Here is a 23,197-nt window from a genome sequence, read left to right as displayed (position 1 = left end):
TGGGCCCCACTGGGACACGGGGACATGAGCATGCCACGCGTGCAGACCTGTGGCACACGTGTCACCAGCGTGGCCTTCCCGGGCTGGTCGGGGTTTGTGGGAAGGATCCAGGTGGGGGGGGGTCTCGGCTGTAGGTGTGGACACATCTCTGCACTTGGGAATCTGTGGCTGTCACAGCCCCTCCCTCCTCAGAGGCTTGGAGCCGGGGAGGACGGGTGTTGGGGAGCTCTGTGGGGAAGGCGGGCAGCGTGCCTGCCATGCTGGGAGCCGTGGGGCATCACCTCCCGTCCCCGCTCCCAGGCCCCTCGCTGAGTTGCTTCCACTGGCCCAGAGGCGTCCAGGCGAGCGCCCGCCTGCAGCAGCTGTTGGAGTGGACGAGGAGTGCCGGCCACGGGGAGGCCGGAGAGCGCTTCTTCCGGAAGCTTTCCTGCGCGCTCAACCTGCTGGCCACACCCCGCGCACAGCTCATCCAGGTAGGCAGGCGCCGCATGACCTGTGTGGGCCTCAGAGCTGCTTCTGGGCTCTGGGAGCACGCAGAGCGGCTCCGGCGAGGTCCGTGTCCAGTCCCTGACCCCACATGGCACAGGGGGCTCTGCACGTGCGACTCTGCTTGGGGACCCCGAGATGCGGAGCTGACCCTGGCTTGTCCGCTGGGCGCCGTCTAAGTGCACGACCCTTAGAAGCGGAGGAGGGACCGGGAGGGTGGGTCCGAGAGGATGGGAGCAGGAGGGACTCAACCGCTCGGCTGGCTCTGAAATGGACCACGGGGTGCGGCGGCCCCAAGAAGCCGGGAACGGCCCTCAGCTGAATTCAGACGGCCCCGATGTGCAGGGAGAAGGCAGCCTCGCTGGCTCCTCGGTTTTGGCCCCACGCCTGCTGGACGTCTGACCCCCGGAACCGTGGGAGTGTGGTCACTTGTCAGAAGCACGACAGGGAGTGAGGACGCCCCCCCCCCACCTCGGTCACTACCTGTCGTCACGGATGATCCATGAAACCAAACCAGCGGTGTCCCTTTCCTGCCTGGCAAAGCACCCGGTGTGCCCCAGGGATGGTGGGGACAGGTCTGCACGGCTGGCGCCACCGGGAGCGCCTGGACCAAAAGGGCACCTTGGGCGTAGCCAGGACGCTCCTGCAGGGACCGCGGACCTGCCGGTCAGGTGTAGCTGGAGCCCTCCGCCTCTGCCCAGGGGTCACACACAGGTCTCGTCTGTGTTGGGGTCACCGGCGCTTCATAAGGCGGTAGCTGCTTCGTGCTGGCCACGCTGAGGCCCCGCGGCCGGGGATTGCCCAGCAGATGCGGAGAATCTGCCACGTGCTGGGACTAGGTCTTGCTCGGGTGTCTTTTGAGTTACTGGATTTTTTTTATTCTAAAAGTGACGCATGGGTTCACTAGAGAAAATTCAGAAGCTGGGGCGGTGTGTGCGCAGATCGCAGATGGAACGTAGGCGTTCGGTTGGCTTCTTGGTGGCACAAGCCCCCAGGGACAGAGAACACGGACAAGACGAGATGTGGAGCGAGGAGGCGGGTGGGCACCTGGGCTGCAGAGACGGCTGCCTGAGGAAGGCGTGTGGCCCCCGTGCGCGAGGCCGGGATCGGGCCGGGAAGGGAGGTCCCGGAGCAGAGCCGCCAGTCAAGCCCGAAGGTCTGCACACGGACAACAGACGAGCAAGAGGCCAAGAGTGGCTCTTCGAAAAGTGTAATGAAAGTGGGAAATGACGAACTGCCACTATCGGAACGGAGAAGGGGACATCTTCAGAACGAACGCAGCAAGCAAGCAGGAATGACTGTGTCCCCGTCAAACTGCGGAAACATTTATTCATAGCAAGGGGTGCCTGGCTGCCCGAGCAGAGCTCGCTGTGGCTCTCCTGCCACCAGGGCTGCGGCCGGCATGTCGCAGACACGCGTGGGGAGGTCACGGGGCCACCCTCGTTAACATGACACGCACAGGAAGAGGACGGAGCGGCAGCGCTGGGTCCTCAGCTGCCCCTTCCTGCACGGCCGCGTGCCCCCCCCTCACGCCGGCAGAAGCCCCGGCTGATTGCTAGAGTGCTGCCAACGAAGGGTCTCCAGGAGAACACCAGGCTGTCACCCTGACACCAGGAATCTTATTCTGAAAAAGGGGGCTTCCTGGGGGCCAAGGCGCTTCTGAGCGCTGGAGGCCATGTGCCGCGGCCAGCTGCGCAGGGGCCTGTGCCTTCCACCCAGCAGGTGGCTGGCCTGGCAGTGCTGGGTGGTCGGTGACAGCCCAGGGTGGGTGCAGGACGTCGACCCGCGTCCCACCACGAGCCAGCCAGGCAGACTGAGGGGGCAGCTTCCAACACGAGAGATGGACGTGGGGAGAGAGGCTAGGGGACACAGATAGGGTTGGCAGACTTCTCTGTAAAGGGCCGGGTGATCGCTACGTTAGCCTTTGCAGGCCGCACAGTGTCACCATCCCAAATTCTTTGTTGTTAAGCTCTTTATAAAATGGGAAAACCATTCTTAGCTCGAGGGCCCTATAAATACAGGCCTCAGGCCATAGTCTGCCATCCCCTGAAACAGACTTCTCAGGGAGAAGAAACAAATGAACAAAATGTTCATAAAAACAGAAGACTCAGTGTCTGTAAAATAATAACAGGATTCTATATATAAAAGAACCAAAAAGATTCTTGGAAACTTACACTGTGACAGCAGAGAGGAAGGATTCAGTGGCAAGATCGGGAGAGAGTCCAGGAAGTCACCCAGCAAGTGTCCCTGCACTCGGGTAAGGACCCGGGAGCGTGCTGGGTCACTGGTGCCCTCCCCGGTGCCAGCCCCGGACACCATGCAGCCGGGGGAGGGAATCTGGGATTCTAGGAACTGAGAAAACCAAAAGGCACCGCCTCGGGCCAGCAGAGGCCATCCCGGGGGGGCTCCCAGCGGCTGCCCTGTGCTCCCCCATAGGTAGTCCCGGGACACAGCTGTCCCTCCAGCAAAGGCACTCGCTACCCACAGCCCAGGCCCCTTGGCAGTAAACCCGGAGAGGGAGGCAGAGGAGCGACGGCAAGATGGGAGGGGAAGGACCTGCCGGCGAGGCCCAGGCTCCGAGCAGCAAGTCGGGAAAGAGCCGGGGAGGCGGAATCCTCAGGCCAAGTCACCCGGACGTTCCGGACAGCGCAGCCCGGGGCTGGAACGGACTTGCATGGGACCTAGCACCGCACGGTCGGGACCATGGCCACGAGGAGCCTGAGAACTTCCTGGAAGAATGAGGACAGGACACATCCCAAGATCAGCCGTCACAGTGGTTTCCAACTTCCAAGAGCCATGTCAGAAGCTGGGGGACAAGGGAGCCACCGCGCTCTGGGTCAGTCCTGAGGGCCTGAGTCACAGAAATCAGGATTAGCCCGGAGAGCAGAAGAGAGGGTTCCAGAAAACAAGAGCCCAGGGTCACGGGGGACGATGCAAGCTGTTGGATTTTGTGCACTAGTCCACCCTTTTCTACACGGCTTGGGCTGCTGGTCCGCCTCGAGGAAGCTTCCCTGTCCTGTACTCACAGAGCCGGTCTTGGGGGTTCCAAGTGGGGGAAGGCTTTGCCTCCATGCTTGTCTTCAGCCTGGCAGGTAGGGTCTCTCACACTGTGAGGCAGGAATGCCATTTCTCTTTCCCCGAGTCCACAGGTCTCTCTTCCTCCCTTCTCAGCCCCGCGAGGCAAGGTCACGAGAAGCATGTCTGGTGGACAGAGCACTGGGTGTGGTGCCTGCTGGCTGCTCCCCCCCCCAACAGCCACCTCCCCCCACCCTGGCCGCCCACGGGACTTTGACCCCCTCACCGACCTCACGGACGCCAAGGCGCTGCGAGAGTGAGCTGGGAGCATGTGACCTGGAAGCCTGGACCCTCTGCTCCTGCCCCCAAAGTGCCCAGAAGACGCCCCCCCGGGCGTGTGGCTGTGCCATGGGGGGGGAACCCCTGACCATAAGCTCCTTCTTGTCCCCCAGATGAGCTGGGCAAACTTGCGGGCTGCGTTCCCCACCCTGAGCCCCGCGCAGCTGCACCGGCTGCTGACCCAGTACCAGCTGGCCTCAGCCATGGGCCCCATGAGTGCCTGGGAGCCAGGGGCCCAGGACAGCCCTGACGCCTTCAAGTCAGGTGAGCCGCCTCGGGGGGCAGGAGCCAGGGGCCCCGCATGCCGTGCTGGGGGGAAGGGGAGCCTCCCTGGGGACTTCGAGGAGCCCGCAGAGCATCGGCCACCTCCGCCCTGGGCCATCTTCCTCCTGGAGTGCCCCGCCCTGTTCCCCACCTGGGGACAGGAGACCCCCCCCCAAGAGGGAGGTCAGAGCCCACAGAGCTCCTCACTTCTGAGGCCTGTCGTGGGGCGGGCCCTCTGCTGGGGGCCCCCCACAGTGTGGGTGCCAGCCTTCCTCCTGGGGGGGGGGGTTCCTGTTCCAGGGCAGACAAGCCCCCTGCTGTCTGGATCCCCGGGACACGCCCGGGAGGGGCAGGCACGGGGGACACAGCTGTGGCTGGAGGTTCCGGTCGGCAGCTCGGGCTTCGTGCTGGGTGGTCACTGGATGCAGAAGTGTCGAGCGCTGGCTTGGGCAGGTTGCCTTTGCCCGGGTGCCCCCCGGCGGTGTCCCCAGTCCCGACGGTGTGTGTGGGGGGGTGGCTGGCATGCCTGGGGATGGGCAGGAAGTCTGGTCTTGGCCGGCTGGTCACGCCGTCCCCCCTCCCGCAGAGGAGGTCCTGGAGTCGTACGAAAACCCCCCACCTATCGTGTTGCCCAGCGAGGGCTTCCAGGTGGACTTGGAGACGGACTGCCTGGACGACAGCATCTACCAGCACCTTCTCTACATCCGCCACTTCCTGTGGAGCTTGCGCAAGCCCAGCCCCGTCGGTGGGCCTGCCCAGCCGGAGTGCGAGGTACCGGCCCGGCTGTCGGGGCATGAACTCTGGTACTGGGGCGGTTGGGGCAGCAGCCCCAGGCCTGGCCGCCGCCCCTGGGGGTTCCCGGAGCCCCTCCGGTTCTCCCACCACGCGGGCCGCTGAGCACCTGAGCACTTTCTCCCTCCCCCCAGGGCCCACACCTCACCACCCTGGAAGGGCACCCTGAGGGCCCGAGCTGCCCCCCGGTTTCCAGGGGAGCCCGTGAGGCCGGCGAGGCACGTGCTCTGCCTTCCGCTGGGGCTCCCCGGGCACAGGGCCCTCCAGGAAAGCAGAGCCGTGGGGGCCCCCAGGCCGGCCCCCCTCACGTAGACTCCTCGTGCCTGCTCACGCCTCCCAGCACCCCACTTGGTGTCGAGCCCGCTGTCCCCGACTGGCCCGAGGCTGGCGGCAGCTGTGGGAGGAGGAACGCAGCTCCAGCAGGTGAGACGTGTCCCCAGGCTCACGTCTGCACCCCAGCCCTGCCGCCACCTGCAGGACCTTTGGGGTCCCGCCCCCCCCCCCGAGGTCCTAGTGGCCTGTTTGGTCTGGGCTTGCACTGCCTACCCGAAGGCCACCAGCCGGGGATGCCGGAGGGCAGCTGGGCCATGTGCGCAGCCGCCGTGGGACTAAGTCACTCTGCCCAGGGTAGAGGAAGGGGGGGATGGCTGGGTGACGGCACAGAGAAAGCGTGAGGCAGGGCGATGGAGAGGCCACAGGGACAGAGCAGCCCTGGCCATGCTCCTGCAGACTTTGGAGGGGGTCCTAAGGGCAGGGGTCACGCGGGCAGAGCTGGGCCTGAGGCAGGACACCTGCTTCGTTGTGCTGGGTCTGCAGCCACAGCTCTGAGTTCCTGGAGACAGAAGGCCCAGGATCCTCAGGGTGGCCCCAGCTCAAGAAGGGGGCAGCCCCCTGGGAGCCCTGGTGCTGGGCCGTGGGGGCTGGGTCAGATGGGGGGGTGGTGGACAGATGTGGAGTCACCACTCAGTGGTGCAGAGAGAGGGGCAGGGGCTCAGGAGAGCGCGGTGGAGGGGGAGGGAGCCTGAGCAGAGTCCCTTGCTCAGCCCTGGAAATGGCCAGGCTGCCTGGGCTCCCGTTCTACCACGGGAGGGAGAGGTGCCCCTTCCAGGCACGTGGGGGTGTGGCCCAGAGGGGCTCTGTGAGCACCCTTCCCGGGCTGGGGCAGGCTGCCGCGGCAGTGTAGACAGGGGCCCCTTTTTTTCCCCCCCCCCCCCCCAGGAGACGGTGTGGGTCCCGAGGACGAGCCCCCCGCGGCCCCGTCCAGCCGCAGCTCCAGCACGGACGACTTCTGCTACGTCTTCGTGGTGGAGCTGGAGCGGGGCCCCTCTGGGCTGGGGATGGGCCTGATCGATGGGATGGTGAGTGCCCCCCCCCCCGGGCTCTGCCCGTTCCGCGACCCCCCAACACCAGCCCACAGCACGTGTGGTTATCACGAGAGGAAGGCTGGGGGGGGCAGCTCCCAGGAATCTGAGAGGAGGGAAGGGCCTGCTGGGCCGCTGCGTCCTTGGGGACGTGCCTGGGCCCGGGGGCTGTGCTGGTGTCCAGCGCTGCCCGTGCAGACCCGCTGAGGCCGCCGCTTCTCCCCCAGCACACGCCGCTGGGCGCCCCCGGGCTCTACATCCAGACCCTGCTCCCGGGCAGTCCCGCGGCGTCGGCCGGCCGGCTGTCCCTGGGCGACCGCATCCTGGAGGTGAACGGCAGCAGCCTCACGGGCGTCAGCTACCTCAGGTACCCCTGCCCCGTGCCGCCGCCAGGGGGCCCCGGGCCCACGAGCAGCTCCGCTCATGGCCCTGCGTTAGAGGCCCGCTCCTTCGACCTCTGACGACACAGCAGCCCCGCCAGGGGCCCCCCAGGGAGGGGGGGCACCCCCAGCCTAGGCACCCTCAGAAGCCCTGCCCGTCTCACCTGCCCTGCGGCCGGGCCTGTGGTGCGTCCCCACCACGCAAGCTCGGCGCCAGCATCCTCCTCCCCTCGGTTTCAGAGCCGTGGACCTGATCCGACACGGGGGGAAGAAGATGCGGTTTCTGGTGGCCAAGTCTGACGTGGAAACGGCCAGGAAGATCCGCTTCCGCACGCCGCCTCCCTAGGGTGCCAGCCCCCTGCTCCCCGCCCTGAGGCTCGGCCAGGTCCGCCACCTCCCGCCGGGCCGTTCTGCGCTCCCTGCCGTGGACGATGTATATCTTAGTGTATATTTTATTTATATGACGGACAACACTGAGCTGTGATGTTTGTTACAGAGCTTTTACGTTAAAAGATTTTAATGGAAACGTATAGATTAAATAAACTATCTTTCACATTCTGACGGGGTGTCAGTGTGTGGAGCTGGGGTGGGCGCGGTGCTCGGCTCCTGGAGGGATCCCTGTGCTGCCCCCCACCCTGTCCTGAAGCACGGAGCTCCTGTGCTCAGCATGTTCAAAGAAAGGTCTAGAACCGGCCTCCTCCCCCCTGCTTTCCCCTCCGCTCATGGCAGCCGTGGTTTGGCCCTAATACCAGGCTGTTAATCTGCAGCCTGGCCAGCGGCTACCAGGTCACTGTCCCTTCACCCCAGCAGGAGACTTACCTCCTCCTCAACCAGGCGGCTGACTCTGCACAGAGCCCGGGGCAGGGCCGTGTTGGGGGTCGTAGTGACAGCGGAGCTCGGACACCCGCGCGGGGGGTGGTGGGGGTGTCTCCAGCAGGGTCAGCAGCGCAGGCCTACAGCTGGCTCCTAGGTCGTCCTCTCAGCGCCTGGAGCTCACTCTCTGACAGGAACAGACACCTGGGGGAGGAGGGGTCCCAGTGAGTCAGCTGCCGTCGCGCCCCTCACATGGAGAGGGGTCTCAGGGAGGGAGCCCCGCCCTCGGAGTGGTGTCCCGGTCAGGCCCAAGCGCCGGGCTTCCCGCGGCTCCACACCGCCCTCTGGTGAGCGCGGACGAGAACTGCGCCCGCCGCTGCTCCACGGACACCGGACCCGCCTGCTTTGAAGCGCCTCCCGCTCCTGAGTTCCCAAAAGGCTGGATGACGTGTTTTGTAAACATTCATTTTAAACATGATTGGACCCAAAAGGAAAATGCTTAGAGCCCCAAACTGAAATCAGAGCGCAACTTCAGAGAGGCCAACAGCAGTTCTGCCCCGTTATTGGTCTCGGTTGTTCCCCGCTCTGTGCGGTGAAGGAGATACAGCTGTGCCGCGGAACGGGGGACCCCACTTAACTAAGTTCCCAAGGGGCTGGGGCCCTGAGGTGACACCCGCACAGAGCTCACGGCAGGCGCCTTACAGGCAGTAACTCATTTACTGCTAGAAGCTCCTGCCCGCCCTGCCCCCATTTTCCAGACAGGGAAACACGTGCAGGGAGACTGATTTTCTGTACCAGCCGTTGCCACAATAATGCTCGGAAAAAGCAAGGCGGCTCAGCGTCCGACACCAACCTCACCCTCACGCAGCGCAGCTGGAGGTGGTCCGAGCTGCAGCTGCGGTCCTCCGGACCTCAGACGACAGGCTGGCCAGGAATGTTCTCTTCGCCACGGCAACCGTGCAACAGGCCGAGCCCAGCTCCCCAGCATACTTCAAGCTCCTGTCACTGCCCACAGCCCGCTGGCCAAAGCATATGGGACAGGAAGCCCGCAGTCAGCGGGTGGTAAGCACGCTCCGCACCACCAGGCCACAGCAGGAGTGTGGACTGCAGATCCAGGGAGTGAAAAATGGACACCGATAACAGCCTCTTGGGAGCACCCCGGGTTTGAGCTCGGGTAGTTTCTGTCTAGACTCTCAGTAACAGTTTACCCTGCAAAGAAAGGGTAAAAGGAACATCTCTGGATTGGGCTTGGTTCCGTGGGAAGCAGGGAAAATGTGTCTCCTCAAAAGCCCTACTCACCACCTGGTTCTTACGCAGGTTTGGGACCCAAACTTAGAGCAGGTGTTGGATCTAAAAATACCCCAAGCTGAGCACTGACTGAAAACAGCCCCCCAAGCATCTTGCAAAACTAACAGACTTTTCTCCAGGCGAAGTAACATACATCCTCAACCCTAGCCTTCCCTAACTCGGGCCCCGGGGCCACGCGGGGGTCAGCGAGGGCTCAGTACGCGCACCTGGCCTGCTGTCCCGGGGCCACGCGGGGTCCGCGTGGGGCGGGCGGCGTCGGGGAGCGGCAGGGCTGGGTCGGCCCGGTCCTGGGGGGACGAGGGTGTCCCCGGGCGCGCCCCACCTCTCTGCTCCACGGGCACGTCACCTGCGGTCTCTCGGAAGTCCTGAGGCCGGGACGGCCGGCGGAGCCCGGGGCGGTCCGCGCACGGCGTCCACCCGCCTACTCCGCGGCCACAGTTCCTTCAGACGTCCGAGCGCCCCGGCGTCCGGGGGCGGAGCGAGGGCGGGGCGAGAGCTGGCAGGCCGGGCAGAGGCTCGCGGGGCAGCAGCGCCACCTGGTGGCCCGGCGCCTGTGCGCGCCCCGCGGAGCTGGAGCGCAGCCTCGGGAGCTGGTGTCCACAACGGGAAGCTGGCCTCAGTGGAACAGGGGCAGGAGGCGCTGGGGTGGGCGCGGCGGACGACGACGTTTCTTGCGCTACCACACCCAGCGTGTCTCCCCCACTCGGCATAATACCGGAGCGATCCGGGATTTGCTCCGAGGCTCCCGTGGCAGGTGTTGCGGTCCCTGCTGGGTTGCCTCTCCCTCCCTCTGTATGGCAGGGGCCTGCAGGCCAGAGGAGCCCCAGCGCCCTGGCCTCTGTGTTTTCATTCAGTAGCATCAGAAGGCGGGCTAAGAAAGGACACTGAGCAAAGTCTCTTCCTGGGGGCAGCTACACTGGTGGGAGGCACATGGGGCTCCCTTTCTGATCGCTGTTATTTCTGTAACATCTGGGATGCTGTGGGGACTCAGTGGGAAGGAACGGCCCCAGGTGTCTGGCCCAGCTGGGCGGGGGCCCCACCTGCCCAGGGCCAGCTCCCCATTCCTGGCCTCTCCCCTGCCTCGTGCACACAGGGACTTTCTGAAAGACATTTATTGTTGCTCCATCTCTCTGCCCCCGAACAAGGAGCAGCCAGAAACAGACCAAGCGGCCCCCATCCAGCCCCTGACGGGGCGAGAGCTCCGAATCGGACCTGTTCCACCACACAGCTCAGCACACGAGACACACAAACACCCAAAGGCTGAGGACGGGACAGCCCTGACCAGCACAGAGGGACCCAGATGCACCCGGGCTTGGACTCACGCCCCTCCTGACTTCCCCTCTGGTCACAGCAGCCGCGGCTTGGCCCTAATGCCAGGCTCTTAATCTGCAGCCGGGCCGGCGTGCCCCCAGGTCACCATCCCTTCACCCTGGCAAGAGGCCCGCCTCCTTCTCCACCAGGCGGCTGACCGTGCGCAAGGCCAGGGGCAGGGCCGTGTTGGCGTCGCGGTGATAGCGGGGCTCGGCCACCTCCGCGCTGGGCGTGAGCACAAACTGGGCCACGCTGGGCATTTTCAGCAGCGTCAGCAGCTCAGTGGCCCGTGTGCGGATGGCTCCCGCATCCTCCTCATGGTGTGTGGAGCTCGGCGCCGGGCTCTGGGTCAGGGTCCTCATCTTTGACAGGAACAGAGACACCCTGAGGGTGAGGGGGTCCCGGTCAGTCAGTGGCAGGTGCACGCCTCATGTGAAACCTGAGGCCTCGTGGAGGAACTGAGACACCCGAGGCCTCCGGGTTGTGGGCATGAACTCGGAGAGGTGAGGCTGCAGGGATGACGCCCACGCCACTGGTGTCCACCCGGAGCCCTCGTGTGTGGGCCGCACGCAGACCTCGGGGGCCAGGAAGATGTCCAGAGCCAGCCCTCTTCCCCTTCTGCCCCATCCTGTACCTGGGAATCAGGTCTTGGCTCCGGGAGGCCAGCTTGGTCAGTGTGGTCATAAGCACGGCGATGACCTGAGGGGGGCACTTGGGAAGGGTGGCAGACGGGCGGGACTGGGTGACCTCGAACAGCAGGGCCTCCAGGGCCTCGAAGAACCTGTTGGTCTGCCCCACGGTGCACCGCCGGTCCCAGGACACGGACAGGTACTCGCCGACGGCCCAGGCCTGGGTGGGGACAGAGCCTCAGCCCGCCGCAGGCACCCCGGTGCGAGAGAGGGGCGGTGGCACAGCGGCCGGCCTTACCACGGAGGCGAGCATGGCCCCTCTGCTGCGGACGCCGCTCACGCTGCCCACGAACTCCAGCAGCTCTCTCGCTAGCTCGACCACCAGGGACGGGTGCAGCGCGCACAGGGCCAGGAACTGCGAGCTCAGCACCCTGCACAGGGAGGTCACTGCTGGGCCGCAGCCGCCCCCGGGCCCCAGACCGTGGTCCCCCTTCCACAACCAGAGCCAGGAGGTGAAGGGGGAAGCCTCTGAGCCCTGGGTTGAGGTGCAGACGGTTCCCGCCCCTAAAGGAACTCAGGGTCCACTGGGGAGGAGGGGGGGCTGCCGAGTGGCGTGGGCGCAGGGCCATGTGGCTCAGGCCTTCGAAAAGGGGGACAGATGGTCTGGAAGGATCCTAGAAGAGGGGCTGGGGCCAGCACAGGAGAGGACAGACCTGGGAGAGGAGGAACGGACGTGGGGGCGTTTCGGACCGGGGACCCGGGGACGGGAGTGCGTGCAGCAGCGCTGCCGGGGTGGGGGGGATGCTGGGGCGCAGGGTATGCACTGTGGAAGGCAGCTGGAACAGGGCGCAGCGTGGGGGAGGTGGGGACTCAGAGCCGAGGCAGGCTGAGTGGGGGGCAGTGAAACCAGGCGGGGGTGGGGCCGGCGGGAGGGCCCACCTGTGCACACGGGCCTCGTACTCGGCCACCTGGTAAAGGGAGTCACTTCTCTCTAGGAGCAGCAGCGCCAGCTGGTTGGTCAGGGCACCGTCAGCAACCTGGGAGTCAGGAGAGAGACACAGACTCAGCCCACGCCGACTCCACCCTCCCCCGCGCTCTGCTCCGGACCCGGCTGTGTCTGCCGGCCTGGGCCGCTCTCGGGGACGGACAGGCCGCTGCCAGGGGCGGCCGTGTGCCACCCCTCCCAGTGCCTCTTGCCAATCCACCCAGCAGGATCTGTGCTCAAAGACAGTGGCTCTGCCAAGGCCCAGGGCCAGCCCCCCCCGCGGGAACAGAAGAGCCCAGAAGCGAGCTCACCTGGGTCACTGCAGAGAAGAACGCCTGGAGCAGGGTGGGCACGGCCTCGGCGCACTGGACCACCCGGGCGCAGCTGGCCATGGGCCGCAGCAGCTGATGGAGGGGCGCCAACCTGGAGGACATGTCGCACGTCCCACTAAGTACCCGCCCACCCGCTCCCCCGGGGCCCACAGACACGCTCTCCACATGCGAACGCTTGGCTGGTGCCTGAGGAGGGAGGGGACGGGATCACGGGGACATGGCCTGGACCAAGTTCCAAAACCGCCTGCGCTGCCCTCTTCCGAAGGGGCACCCTGTCACCGCGCATGCCATCCCCTGCTGACAGCTTTGCTCCCGTGTCAGCACGCCCTGTTCCAGTCCTGGCCCTCCGGCTCCTGGGGAGTGCTACGCCTCATTTTCTCCATCCGTACAACGGAGTCACCACAGTGCCTACCTGGCACGGTCGTGCGGACCGAATCGGGGCGCTGGTAAGAGCTGAGCGCGAGGCCCGTGCCCAGTGAGGACCTGCGGCGAGGCTGGTGCCTGCCAAGGGCGGGGGGCGGGGGTGCGACCACAGAGGCCTCTTCAGGTCAGAAGGCGCAAGGCCCAGGAGCAGACGTCCCCAGACACATCCCACCCGCCCTGAGACCAGGCTGGGACCACACGTAGGTGTTCTCTTATCCCGCCCAGGGCTGTGGGGCCGGGGACGCCCAGCAGCAGGCCCACCCCAGCGGCTCCCGGCCTGAGCAGCCCCTACCTCTTCACGGTGCCGCTAGCCTTGGCCCGCAACAGGTGCTGGAGAAGAGCCTGGAACTGGGGGTCCCGGGAGGCCTCCAGGCAGCTGGGGTTCTTGAGCGAGGTGTCCCACAGTGGCCTGTCAGACGCAGCCGGTGACAGCCTGTGAGCAAGCAGATGCCCGAGGCCGGGCTCAGATGTGGGCTCTGGGCACAGGCCATCGGAGGCCTGACTTGGCCCCAGCCCTCGTGGAGAGACACAGCAGACGTCACCCCGTGCCAGCGATGAGCCTCAGAGGGACCGGAAGGGGCCTGGTGCCCGGCACGTGCAAGGTGAGGCCCTCCCGCCCTCTGAGACAGGCAGAGGCTCCGAGGCTCAGAGCTGGAGAGAGGCGCTCTCATCGGAGCAGCACACGGAACAGCAGGGGACAGGGAAGGACCCGGCTGGCAACGGGGAGGGGACCCAGTGCCAGGTGTCACCCCTCGGGCTCACCTGAGCTGCAGATCCAAGGCCGCGGTCAGACACGGCAGGTCCAACAGTGCGTGGAGCATCTCCACGGCCGTACCCGCGTCCACCAGCCACGGCAGAAGCGCCACGAACTCCGAGGTGAGGGGCGGGCTGTTCCAGGCCAGGAGCTGCGGGGACCAGAGTGGCGGCTCAGTGGGAACCGGGAGGGCCCGCGTGGGGCGCGCGGCCCAGCGGCAGGGCCATCGGCTTGGAGCCCACGGGTCACCGCAGGGGAGAGCGCCTCAGGCCCGGATGGGCAGGGTGCCGGTCCCCCCAACTTTCCCTGGGCCACCTCGATTTGTTTTCTGTCGCTATTCTGCTGCTGCGTTCACTTTCGTACCAGTGACGAAAGCAACCGCTTTCCACCTGTCATCGTTTTTCCTCGAACGGAAGCACTGAGGCTCCAAGTGAATTCATAAAGACCACGTAGTGACCACAGCCACTCAGAAAAGACACATCAAAAGGCAATAGCACAAAGGGCTGAGCGCAGCAGGCGAGGCTCCCACATGAGAGGAACCGACCGGACGTGACAATCAGGGCAGATTTGAGAATCCAGCACAGTCCGGCCTCGTGACTCCCGAAGGGGCTCAGCACGGGGCTCTCCGGGCGGGGGCGCTGTTCCTACATGACGCATGGAACCCTGGGGCCATCCCTGGCCCTCTGACAGCAGCATCTCAGGCCGCCTCCCCGGAGGGAGGACGAGCGGGGGGCACTGCACTCCCCCCCACCCCGGCGCCACCCCCCGCTCTGGTCCAAGGATGCCCGAGCGTGCCTTGAAGAGGTTGGGGAAGCTCTGCTTGAGAATGTCGAGGTTCCTGCCGAACAGGGGAAGGCTGTCCCTGCAGAAGCAGATGAACTCGAAGGCCAGCATGGGGCTGTGGAAGAGCTCGCAGGGGACCCTGGAGAACAGGTGCTGGAGGATGGCTTCCGAGTCCACGGCGGCCGCCTCCCCTGAAACGCACGGCCTCATCAGGGCCCGGGCCCCAGCACGAGGGTCCCCGCCTCGGCACGAGGACGCCCCTGCTGCTGGGTGGGGGCCTCAGAGTCGCGGACACCAGGGGCCCCGACGTGTCCGTGCTGCGCGGGGAACCCTGGCCGAGCTCCATCCAGCTGTGTCCCCAGGAGTCTCCGGCTACAGCCCAATCCCCCTGAGTCACACGATGTGGAATGTTCTTGGGAAGGTACTGTGACCTCTCGTGAAACTCCCGTGACCTCTCATGGTGAAGAGAGTTCTAAGGTCAGCCTGAGGCTGCCCACCTTCACTGCAGCCCATAAAGCTGCCCACAAGCCCTCCTCCCGGGCGCGAACGGTCCCCGAAAGCAACACGGTTCCATAAACGAGAGAGGCTGTGCTTCCCCACAACCCAGACGAGTCTCCAGGACCACGAGACTCACCGTGGCTCAGGAAGAACCGCGCGATGGGCAGCAGCGCGCGCGCCCGGGCTGTGTCCCCGCACAGCCGCACGTGCAGGGCCTTCAGGCAGGACAGCGTGCGGTACAGGAAGGAGGGGTCCTGCCGGCAGAGCACGTCCAGCACCAGCACGGCCTCCACCAGGCACTGCGGAGACGCGGAGGCCCAGCTCGCAGGGAGCCACGCAGGGGGCCCGCCCGCCCCGCATGCCCTGCTGGGCACTTACGGCTTTCTGCAGGTCCGCATCCCCCTTCCTCAGGGCTCCTGGTGAAGGAAGAAGGGCACCCGATCTCCGGTCAGCATCAAAACAGTGACTGAAAGGCACCCTGTTCTGGAAGCTCGAGGAGAGGGCAGAAAGCAAGCTGGGAGCGGAGGGACGGGCAGCGCCCCCCACCCACGCAGATACCTGGTGGGCTGGGGACAGGTTCTGCCCCCTGCCCAGCTCCCTGGGGTTTAGGCCTGGGAACACAAAGCCCCCCTGGGACAAAGAGGCTGTCCAGGCTCCAGGCCCCCGCGAGCAGTGCGAGACGCCCCCTCGGGGAGGAGGCGCGGCAGCAGGACTCACGCCGCGTGCTTTGCTCCACGAGGCGCTGACAGTACTCGAAGGCCTTCTCCCTCAGCCGCTCCTGGGGGGGCAGCAGGTGGCTGGCGGTGGAGGTGGCCGACAGCATGGACAGGGTGGAGCCCTCCAGCTCCGACTTGTCATCTGGAAGAGAGAACGAGGTGCTCGAGGGCCATGCAGGCTGGCCCGTCCAGGGGCGCAGAGTCCCCGCCACAGCCACCTCCACCCTCGCCGGACACCCCATGGAGTGGAGGTGTCTCCCCCCCGAAGTCCAGCCTGTCTGCACTGCTGGACAAAGGGTTTGGTGAAGCTGTCTGAACACCCTTGCTGACGTCTGCCCCCAGTGATCGCTCTGGCTTCTCCCGCACGACGGGGACAAGCTTGCCGGTGCTGAAGGGGCTCGGCCAGGGCTGCCAGCATCGCCCCGGCACCACACCTGGTCCTGCCCACCTCCTGCCTGTGGACCCCGTGTGTCCCCCCCAACCGTGTCCCACCTGCGTCCGGGGTGCTGGGGCCCTGGGGACCGCTGTGCAGCAGCCAGGCCCGCAGCATGGAGAAGGCCTGCACGTTCAGCCACTGGTCCTCCGTGAAGTGCTGCCCCGTGGACAGCACCGTGAAGAAATCTGTGGCCACTGCTCCATCCACCTCAGTGACAGGGCCCGGCTGCAGGAGGCAAGGAAGGGCGGGCTGTGGGGACCCGTGCTGGGGAGGTGCTGGGGTCCAAGGAACTGGGGAAGGGGAAGGGGCTGCTGTGTGCGAGTGGGAGCCCTGACCTCACGCTCTCGAGGATGGGGGCAGCCCCAGTAAGATGCCTAAACGCCGGCACCTGAGTGGATGAGCTCGTCCGTCAGCGGGCTTGGCGCACAGCGTCAGGGGCCGGAGGGCTGTGACCCCTGGGGGACCCAAAGCCCCCCTCCCCCCACCGGCCGAATGGAGACACAAAAGAGGGATCATTCTGGAATCAGGGTAGGTGGAAGGACAAGAGGAGTTGATGGGACCCTGGGGGCACGGCTGGCCCAGGTGGTGCAAGGACGCCCAGGAACAGGGAGGTTCTGCGCCTCCAGGCTCACCTGCCGGGCTCTGGGTGTGGAGAAGAAGCCTCCGGAAGTGTGTGCGACCCCTTGCTGGATGCTGGCATAGCGAAGCCAGTCCACCAGCCTCTTGCTGAGCAGGTTGGTCTGGTCTGCGGGTGGGGGGAGGGAGGGGACAACAGGTGGGAAATCATCAATCCCACAGACTTGGGCTACAGGGGCACTGGGAGTTCTTTCTAGAAAACGAGCTCCAGACAGGGAGCTGGGCCCTCAGACCTCCCCCCCCCCACCTCTCTGCCGTCCCTCCCACAAGGGCACTCCACTTGCTCTACGCCCACACGGGCCTCTCAGGAAGGGCGACTACCTTCATGGAGGGTGTGCGGGGCCAGGCGGGTGACCTTGGACACGACCGGGAGCAGATGCCTCAGACTGGGCCCCTCGGGCTGCCGGCTCTCGAGGACTCTGAAGGCGCGCTGGCCCACGCTTCGGACCTCCTTTCTGTCACCCTTCACACGGAACACGGGGTGGGGGTGGTGCGACAAGTCCTCTGGTCTGAGAACACCCGGGAAGGGGCTGCCGCTCTACGAGCATCGCTGTTTCCGTAACGCCGCCTCTACCGTGTCTGGAACTCGCCCTCCTGCAGCCCCGCCACTGCCCGGGGGACAAGGGGGGAGACAGCAGGAGGGGGCAGGAGGCTGGTCCTTCCCGAGGCACCGGGGGCGGGGTGTGCTGGCAGACAGCCCAGGGCCAGCAGGGGCAGGGCAGGCACGTTACCTGCGCCAAGAGCACCGAGGCCACCAGGCTCAGCTGCTGGCTGCTCTGGATGCGGTCACAGGACAGGCTCAGGCCGTCGGAGGGCGACCTCTCTCTCAGGATGGCGGCACAGAGAAGCTGGAGCTGCTCGGGGCACTTGGGTGAGCAGAGCGTGGTCTGCAGCAGGTCCGTGCACGTCTTCTCCAGCCTGGGAGGGCAAGGCCATGTGGCGGGTGGCGTGTCACCAGAGCACGGGCTCCCCCCCCACCCAGGCCACCCGGGTCTTGCTGGCCGGCAGAGAATGCTCCGCGTGCGAGAGCGCCAGGAGCACTGCTTTCAGTGTGTGTTAAAACGCTGGCACGCGTCTGCGCCAACCTGCCACATGTGGACAGGCACCCCCCCCAACACGGCCTCACATGATGGGAGCCTGTATCCCCCCCGCAGATCATCGCACGCACTTCCTCTTGTATTTCGTGGCTGAGACGATGAGAAAGAGCCTCTGCAGGGCGTCCACCGCGTCGGGCCCCGGCTCATCCTTCTGCAGCCGCTTAATGACCCGGGAACAAAACTGCTGCAGTTCCTCGTCCTGGATCTCCCTAAACCGAGGGCAGGGCGTCGGCAACCTGGTGTTGGGGGACCCGGCCACGGGAGCTGTAAATGCTGCCCTGAGCTGTGACGGGTTGCCCTGGGGCTGGAGGAACATCCCCAGGGAGCAGAGAAGTCCAGATGTCTCGTGGGAGAGCAAGGCCACCACCCATGGCTCCTCCCTCCCTGGGCCGTGGCCGAACACCATGCCATCAGCGACAGCAGACCCCGTCACGGAGACGCCACCGCTCCGGACTTCTGTTGACCCAGGAGCAGAAAAACTAAACCGATGGATGTTAGGAGTCAAAATGAAGGGATGTTTAGTCTGAAATAAGTTGCTTTTCAAAAAGCTTCCTTCAATGAGCCTGTAACTTCTGGGAGCAAGAGTGAAATCTGCTATACGAGAGGGCAAACCTTGTGACACGCTGTCTGCCCGCTGCAGTTTCTTCTAGTATTTACTCTGCTTCTTAAAAACACACCTATTAAGCATCAACAAGTAAAATATTGAACAAAGTCTCAAAGCAGAAACCTGGTTTTTTAGGTTTCTGTTCCAGTGCAAAGTCAAGACAAGCCCAGGAGACACAGTACTAATAAGGGGCCCCCTCCAGCCCCCTAGCCACAGCTGAAGTGCACTGAATCCAGGCTGGACCAGTCAGATGCTTGGGCTCAGGGACCTGGAATCTTGAAGCAAGAGCGACGGGGCAGCCCCAGCCTCGGGCTGATGAGGAGGCTGGCCTAGTGTCTGGGGCTGGGGGCCTGGGGCTGCTTCCTGTGTTTCTTGTTCTTACTTGAAGGCCCACAGATGAACCTCAGTGAACACCCCGCCACTTCCGGTCTCCCTCCCACCTCCTAACCCATTTTCTTGTCTTACAAACACAACAGTCCCACGTGGGATGAGGACCCAGGACAAGAGGCCTGGTCAGGTCTGTTTCTCATCGGGCTAACGAGACTGAGGGGGAAGCCAGCAGGCTGCCTCAAATTAACATGGCAGACTCTTTCCTAGAATGGTGGAACCCCTCATGCCAGTGAATCTCTTCCAGTATATTCTCTAAATGGAGGGATTCTTTCTAAAAGTTGCCAGTCTGCTCAAACCCTCCAGCAGCTCCCCAGTGCTTTCAAACCCAAACTCCTACCGACGCTAACAAGGCTTACAGGGTCCTGGGCCCTCCTCACTTCTCTAAGAACCACGAGTCCTGTCTACCCTCTGCCTGAAATACACCTCGCTGGCTACTCCTCATGCACATCCTCTGATGAGTGTCTCGGGCTTCTGGAAACCTCCCTCACCTGCTGCACACCCCCGTCCACCCCTTCTCCGAGTCCCACTTCCTTCACTCGTCTTCAGCTTACAGAAGATGCTCCTGGTGCCTTTTTCCACCCTTGCTTTCCATCCCCGGAAAGTTCAGACACTAAAATTCAGCACAAATCCTAACTCCCGGACGTTAGCAACTTCTTTCAAAGTGCCACCCCACACCACAAGCTTAGAGTGGAAGACAGTGAAAACCAGTAAAACGTAATTGATGACGACCAGCTTTCCTCAAACACTGACAGGGAGAAGTTGCATAAGTCATGCATCTTACTTAAGGATATCGAACCATACACTACCCTCAAGCCCCCACTCACCCACCCAAGACCGAGAGGGGAGGAGTGAGAATTCAGACAGTGAAGACTATTCTTTACGCCTCTCATTCTGCGAAGTTATGACCTGGAGTCGAAGGTGAGCTGGGGAGAGGAAAGTCCTGAGGAAAGGACTGTGGGCGGGTCTCAGCTCTTGTCTCTTGGCAAGAACGCGGAGGTAAGTGTGCCCCATGTTAAGTGAGACGCTATTTTCACTTCAAACAAGCCCTAAATTCAAGTGAGCTCGAGGTGTAATACTGGAGAATGTGTCCAACAGTGAAGGAGACACAGACGGTGTCTTTCTGAGATTTTCAAGGGTTGTTTTGACCACAGAAGATTTTGCCCTGTTCCCAGCCTTCAGAACCGAATCTGCATTCAAGATCTTGTTTCCCTAAATTTACAGCAGCCTCAACCATCCCAGTCTTTCCCACCAACTGGTCCAGCTCCAGATTCAGTTTTAGGGTTTTTATAAAAAGTTTACCACCGGCTTGTGGTGCCGACTGCATTTTCTTCTAAACAAGTGGAGTCAGGTCTTAACACTGTCTGATGGACTGTTTTAGTCCTAGCCTGCATTCTACATTCTCCCATCGCTGGTTGGGTGCTGAGGAAAGGGGCTACTGACCAGTCAGTGGGAGTCCAGGGACAGCTGGGGGCCAGGAGCGGGTGGTAATTTCTCGACCCTACCTAATGCATCCTTAGGGGAGCGATGTTTTAAATCGCAGATTCTGTATTTGGCTCCCCCAATTACGCGGATGGTATGAGATTGCTGAGCCTGGCACGCAGAGCTCGCCAGGCCTCAATGCCAGCAGGCTCTCATCTCTTGGCGGCTTCATGCTCTTGCCCCTAAAACATCCGACAGCTTCCGGCTCCCCGCCCTTCCTGCTGGAAGTGCGGGTGTCGCCGACCAGCCTCGGCGGGGCCCCGCCCCGCTTCCCTTGCACGCACCCTTCCCCACGCTGCAGCCTCCGGGGACCGGCAGGACGCTCCCCGGGCCCCTCCCCCCGGGCCTGGACGGCTGGCCTCCCCGCCCCCCAGGTCTCTAGAGCGGGTCTAGGTGGGCTGCTCCAGGTCGCCGCGCGCGGGCCCCGCTCTGTGACACCCCCCCTTCCCCCCGCCAGGAGCCCCAAGGGAAAGGCCGGGGCACCTGGCCTGGTGGAGCAGACTCTCGGCCCCCGCGGTGAACATGCCGCTATCGCCGCCGCCGCCGCCGCCGCCCGGAGAGGCAGCCCCGCCGCTTCCGGGTCGCGTCACGTGCCGTATCACGTGGGCGCTGCGGCGGCCAATGGGCTTTGGTGGAACCTGTCCCACGGGGGCGGGGCCGTCAGCGCGCCGGCCGCGGGTCCAGGCGGGTTCCTGGTCGCCTTGGTGGGCTGCGGACCCCGGAACTTCGGCACCCCCGGGCCCCAAGACCCTAGGACCTCAGCACCCTGGGACTCCGAGCTCCCAGGCCCTATGACCCGGGAACCTAGGCACCCTGGGACCCTGAGACCCTAGGCCCCCGTGACCCTAGGACATTGGCACCCCAGGACCCAAGGCTCCCCCCCACCCCATGGACTCTGGGCACCCGGGTGCCTTTAGGAGATGGCCTGTGGCCAGCCCCAGCACCATTGCCCCACTTCTAGATTGTCTCCTGACCACGGACGGCCCTGTCGTGTGCGGGTGCTTTGCTCAGGATGACTTGAAAACATGAGCGTGCTCTGTAGGCAGTATCAGTAACCATTCAGGGCTAGGGTTTGTAGGACCTGGAGACTGATTTGGGGACAGGAGGAGAACAGGGCAACGGCAGGTTTCTGGCTTTTTGCGTGGTACCGTTCCCTTGGCACTGGGGGAGAAGTTTGGGGAGTCGTTCGTTCAATGAGCCAGCAATGACTGAGTCCCTTCGCTGTGCTAGGGAGTATTTTAGGTTCTGGGAAACAGTGAACAGGGGAGGCTAGGCCCCTGCCCTCGGGGAATTTATAGTCAACAGGTGGACAGTGATCAAATACGCAAACACACACCACAGCCTAGCAGTGGGAATGCCATCAAGGGGGGATGAAGCCAAGTAAGGGCAGGCGCTGCGACGATCGGGTGTCTGGGCAGGGTGGTGGGTCAGGGGGCCTCGGAGGGATAAGCAGTGGGGAGACGCCTTAAGGCGGCTAGCTACTCACCTGCCAGAAACCCGAACTTGGCAGTTTTGAGATGCTCTGATGGCCCCCGGGGAGGCGTGGAGGGCGACAGGTGTGGAGGAGTTAGAGACAAGCTGCAGCTACGAGGACGGGGCTGGGCCAGTAGGTCTCTTATAGGTGGTCCTGGGGGAAGGCCAAGCACTATGCATCAACTCCGAGCTGAGTTTTATTATTACCACTTGAAGGACAATTGGACTGAAGCTAAAACCGGGTGAGGTGCCCAAGGTCACACACCTGTCAGCGGAGAAGCGCGCTGAGCCAGCAGCCACACTGTCCCCTGCCCGCCTCCCGCTGAGGAATGGCCAGAGCAGTGGGAAGACATCTGAGAGAATGCAGCTGCTGCTAGGAGCAGGGAGTGGGGAGATGGGGGGGGGGGCGTCCCAGGGCTAGAATGGGAGGCACCTGGGGGTGGCCTGACGTGGCTGGTCCTGGCTGGGCTGCCGAAGCTAACTGCAGTGGACTGCCCTTGGCAGAGCCTCTGATGAAGGATGTTGCCAGGGCAGGAAGCACCCTCCTGCCTTCCGGGCCCTGGTACTGAAGGGAGAGGCTGGCAGAGCAGAGGCGGGGTTGGTGCCCCCGCCCCCGCCCCCACCCCCGGGCGCTGGAATCACAAGTGCAGAGGAGGCTGGGTGTGAAGCTGTCAGCTGGTGGTCTGATCGTGACCCATGGCCTTGGAGGGAGTTTGCTGGTTTACCTGGGCCGTGGCAAATGCACGGCAAATCCACAGGTATGTGCACTGAGACCTGGGACATTTGAGACCTGGAAAGGAGTTCAAATACTACTTTTGTAGCTTAAAAAGATGTTTATTAGGGTAAAACATATATGAAGTACACAGATTGTGAGTGAACTCCGTGATCCTTCCCATTAATCCGTGGTATGCTCATAAATGTTTCACTGGCTCACGGTGAGCCGAGGGGCTGACCTGTAACGTTTGATGATTTCCGTGTATAAATACCCCCCAAATGGCAGATTTCCAGCTGCCAACGTGACGTCACTGCATTGCTGGGAGAGCCGTGGAAACCGAACAGTCACGAGGGATGGGAATGACCCGGAGAGCAGAGCTAGAGTTAGATGAGAGTAAGAGATGAACCGTGTACTTACCACCTTCATTTTTAATGTAATTATTTAATTGTAAGTTTATACCATTAAAATTTCAATAATGGCTTTAGCAGCTGGCTCCCGAAACTCCTGGAAACGCAGCAAGCCGCTCTGGCAAGCCGACCCGGCCTAGCCCTCCCCGTGGGCTCCCGGCGCCTCCTCTCAGCACCGTGGCTTAGTGCTGCCTGTCCGTGCTTCATACAAACGGGGCCCTGCAGTGCGGAGCCTTCTCTGTGGCTCTTGTCCCCGACACTGCCCTGCGTCGGGGTATTGGAGCCTACTGCCCTCACCACTGCTTCCTGTGAGCAGGTGACCATAGGGACTTATCACCACTCGGCCGTTCTGCTGTCAGTGAACCCCTGGTTTTGGCACCATGAGCTTAGCTGGACGTGCAGTGGGTCTGCGGTGGGGGTCGTGCCCTCACCTGGCTTCGGTACCAACCTGACTTCTGCTGAGAACACAGCTGTGTTCTCTCTGCACGCACGCACACCCCAAGCCTCTTCCCAACGGTGACGGTACATAATGGTTTCTCACAAAATTCACATTTGTGTAAAAAGTTATCTTGAGGTCTTCTTTTTGTTATCTATTTATATTTTAAGTGGGCTCCTTGCCCGGCACGGAGCTCAGTGTGGGGCTCGAACTCACCACCCAGACGCCCCCGTCTTAAGGTCTTACTAGTGAGAAATGGTTGTCTTAACAGCGAAACAGCAAAAGCTGCGCCTTTCAGAAAGATGCTAACTGGCCATCACGCTCTCGAGACTTAC

The 23,197-nt window shown here is 63.5% G+C and overlaps 2 protein-coding genes and 1 long non-coding RNA gene across 6 annotated transcripts in view; 1 reads left to right on the top strand and 2 right to left on the bottom strand.

Moving 5' to 3' along the window:
- RADIL (Rap associating with DIL domain) overlaps positions 1 to 7,595 on the top strand; it is a 60,679-nt gene extending 53,084 nt beyond the window's left edge. Inside the window, 7 exon segments of the mRNA XM_034669750.1 lie at positions 301 to 473; positions 3,954 to 4,104; positions 4,691 to 4,868; positions 5,003 to 5,319; positions 6,115 to 6,254; positions 6,485 to 6,624; positions 6,878 to 7,595. Coding sequence (XP_034525641.1) covers positions 301 to 473; positions 3,954 to 4,104; positions 4,691 to 4,868; positions 5,003 to 5,319; positions 6,115 to 6,254; positions 6,485 to 6,624; positions 6,878 to 6,983 — 1,205 coding nt within the window. The 3' untranslated portion in view covers positions 6,984 to 7,595.
- On the bottom strand, positions 1,782 to 4,866 carry LOC105236376. The gene is made up of 4 exons (XR_002142138.2): positions 4,724 to 4,866; positions 3,792 to 4,630; positions 3,513 to 3,687; positions 1,782 to 3,215 (listed from the first exon to the last, which is right to left on the bottom strand). It is a non-coding gene; the product is annotated as an uncharacterized LOC105236376 (long non-coding RNA).
- A 2,255-nt stretch (positions 7,596 to 9,850) lies between the features above and the next one.
- AP5Z1 (adaptor related protein complex 5 subunit zeta 1) lies at positions 9,851 to 20,451 on the bottom strand. 4 transcript variants are annotated; one of them, XM_034669747.1, is made up of 17 exons: positions 20,315 to 20,451; positions 17,430 to 17,567; positions 16,993 to 17,179; positions 16,583 to 16,724; positions 16,258 to 16,370; positions 15,682 to 15,850; positions 15,191 to 15,331; positions 14,852 to 14,889; positions 14,610 to 14,772; positions 13,988 to 14,166; positions 13,201 to 13,343; positions 12,731 to 12,871; positions 11,995 to 12,106; positions 11,638 to 11,735; positions 10,997 to 11,129; positions 10,704 to 10,918; positions 9,851 to 10,453 (listed from the first exon to the last, which is right to left on the bottom strand). In XM_034669747.1, the coding sequence occupies exons 1-17, from the start codon at positions 20,353 to 20,355 to the stop codon at positions 10,183 to 10,185; spliced, it is 2,424 nt and encodes an 807-aa protein (XP_034525638.1). In that variant the 5' UTR covers positions 20,356 to 20,451; the 3' UTR covers positions 9,851 to 10,182. The 4 variants fall into 4 exon arrangements, with proteins under 4 accessions (XP_034525638.1, XP_034525637.1, XP_034525640.1 ...); XM_034669746.1 differs by having other exon boundaries at positions 17,430 to 17,594; positions 20,315 to 20,405; XM_034669749.1 differs by lacking the exon at positions 17,430 to 17,567 and having other exon boundaries at positions 20,315 to 20,407.
- Between the last annotated feature and the right edge of the window lie 2,746 nt (positions 20,452 to 23,197).

The sequence above is a fragment of the Ailuropoda melanoleuca genome, chromosome 10, assembly GCF_002007445.2.
Source record: "Ailuropoda melanoleuca isolate Jingjing chromosome 10, ASM200744v2, whole genome shotgun sequence".
In the NCBI taxonomy this organism is placed as follows: Eukaryota; Metazoa; Chordata; class Mammalia; order Carnivora; family Ursidae; genus Ailuropoda; species Ailuropoda melanoleuca.
This window is presented reverse-complemented; position numbering and strand designations above follow the sequence as displayed.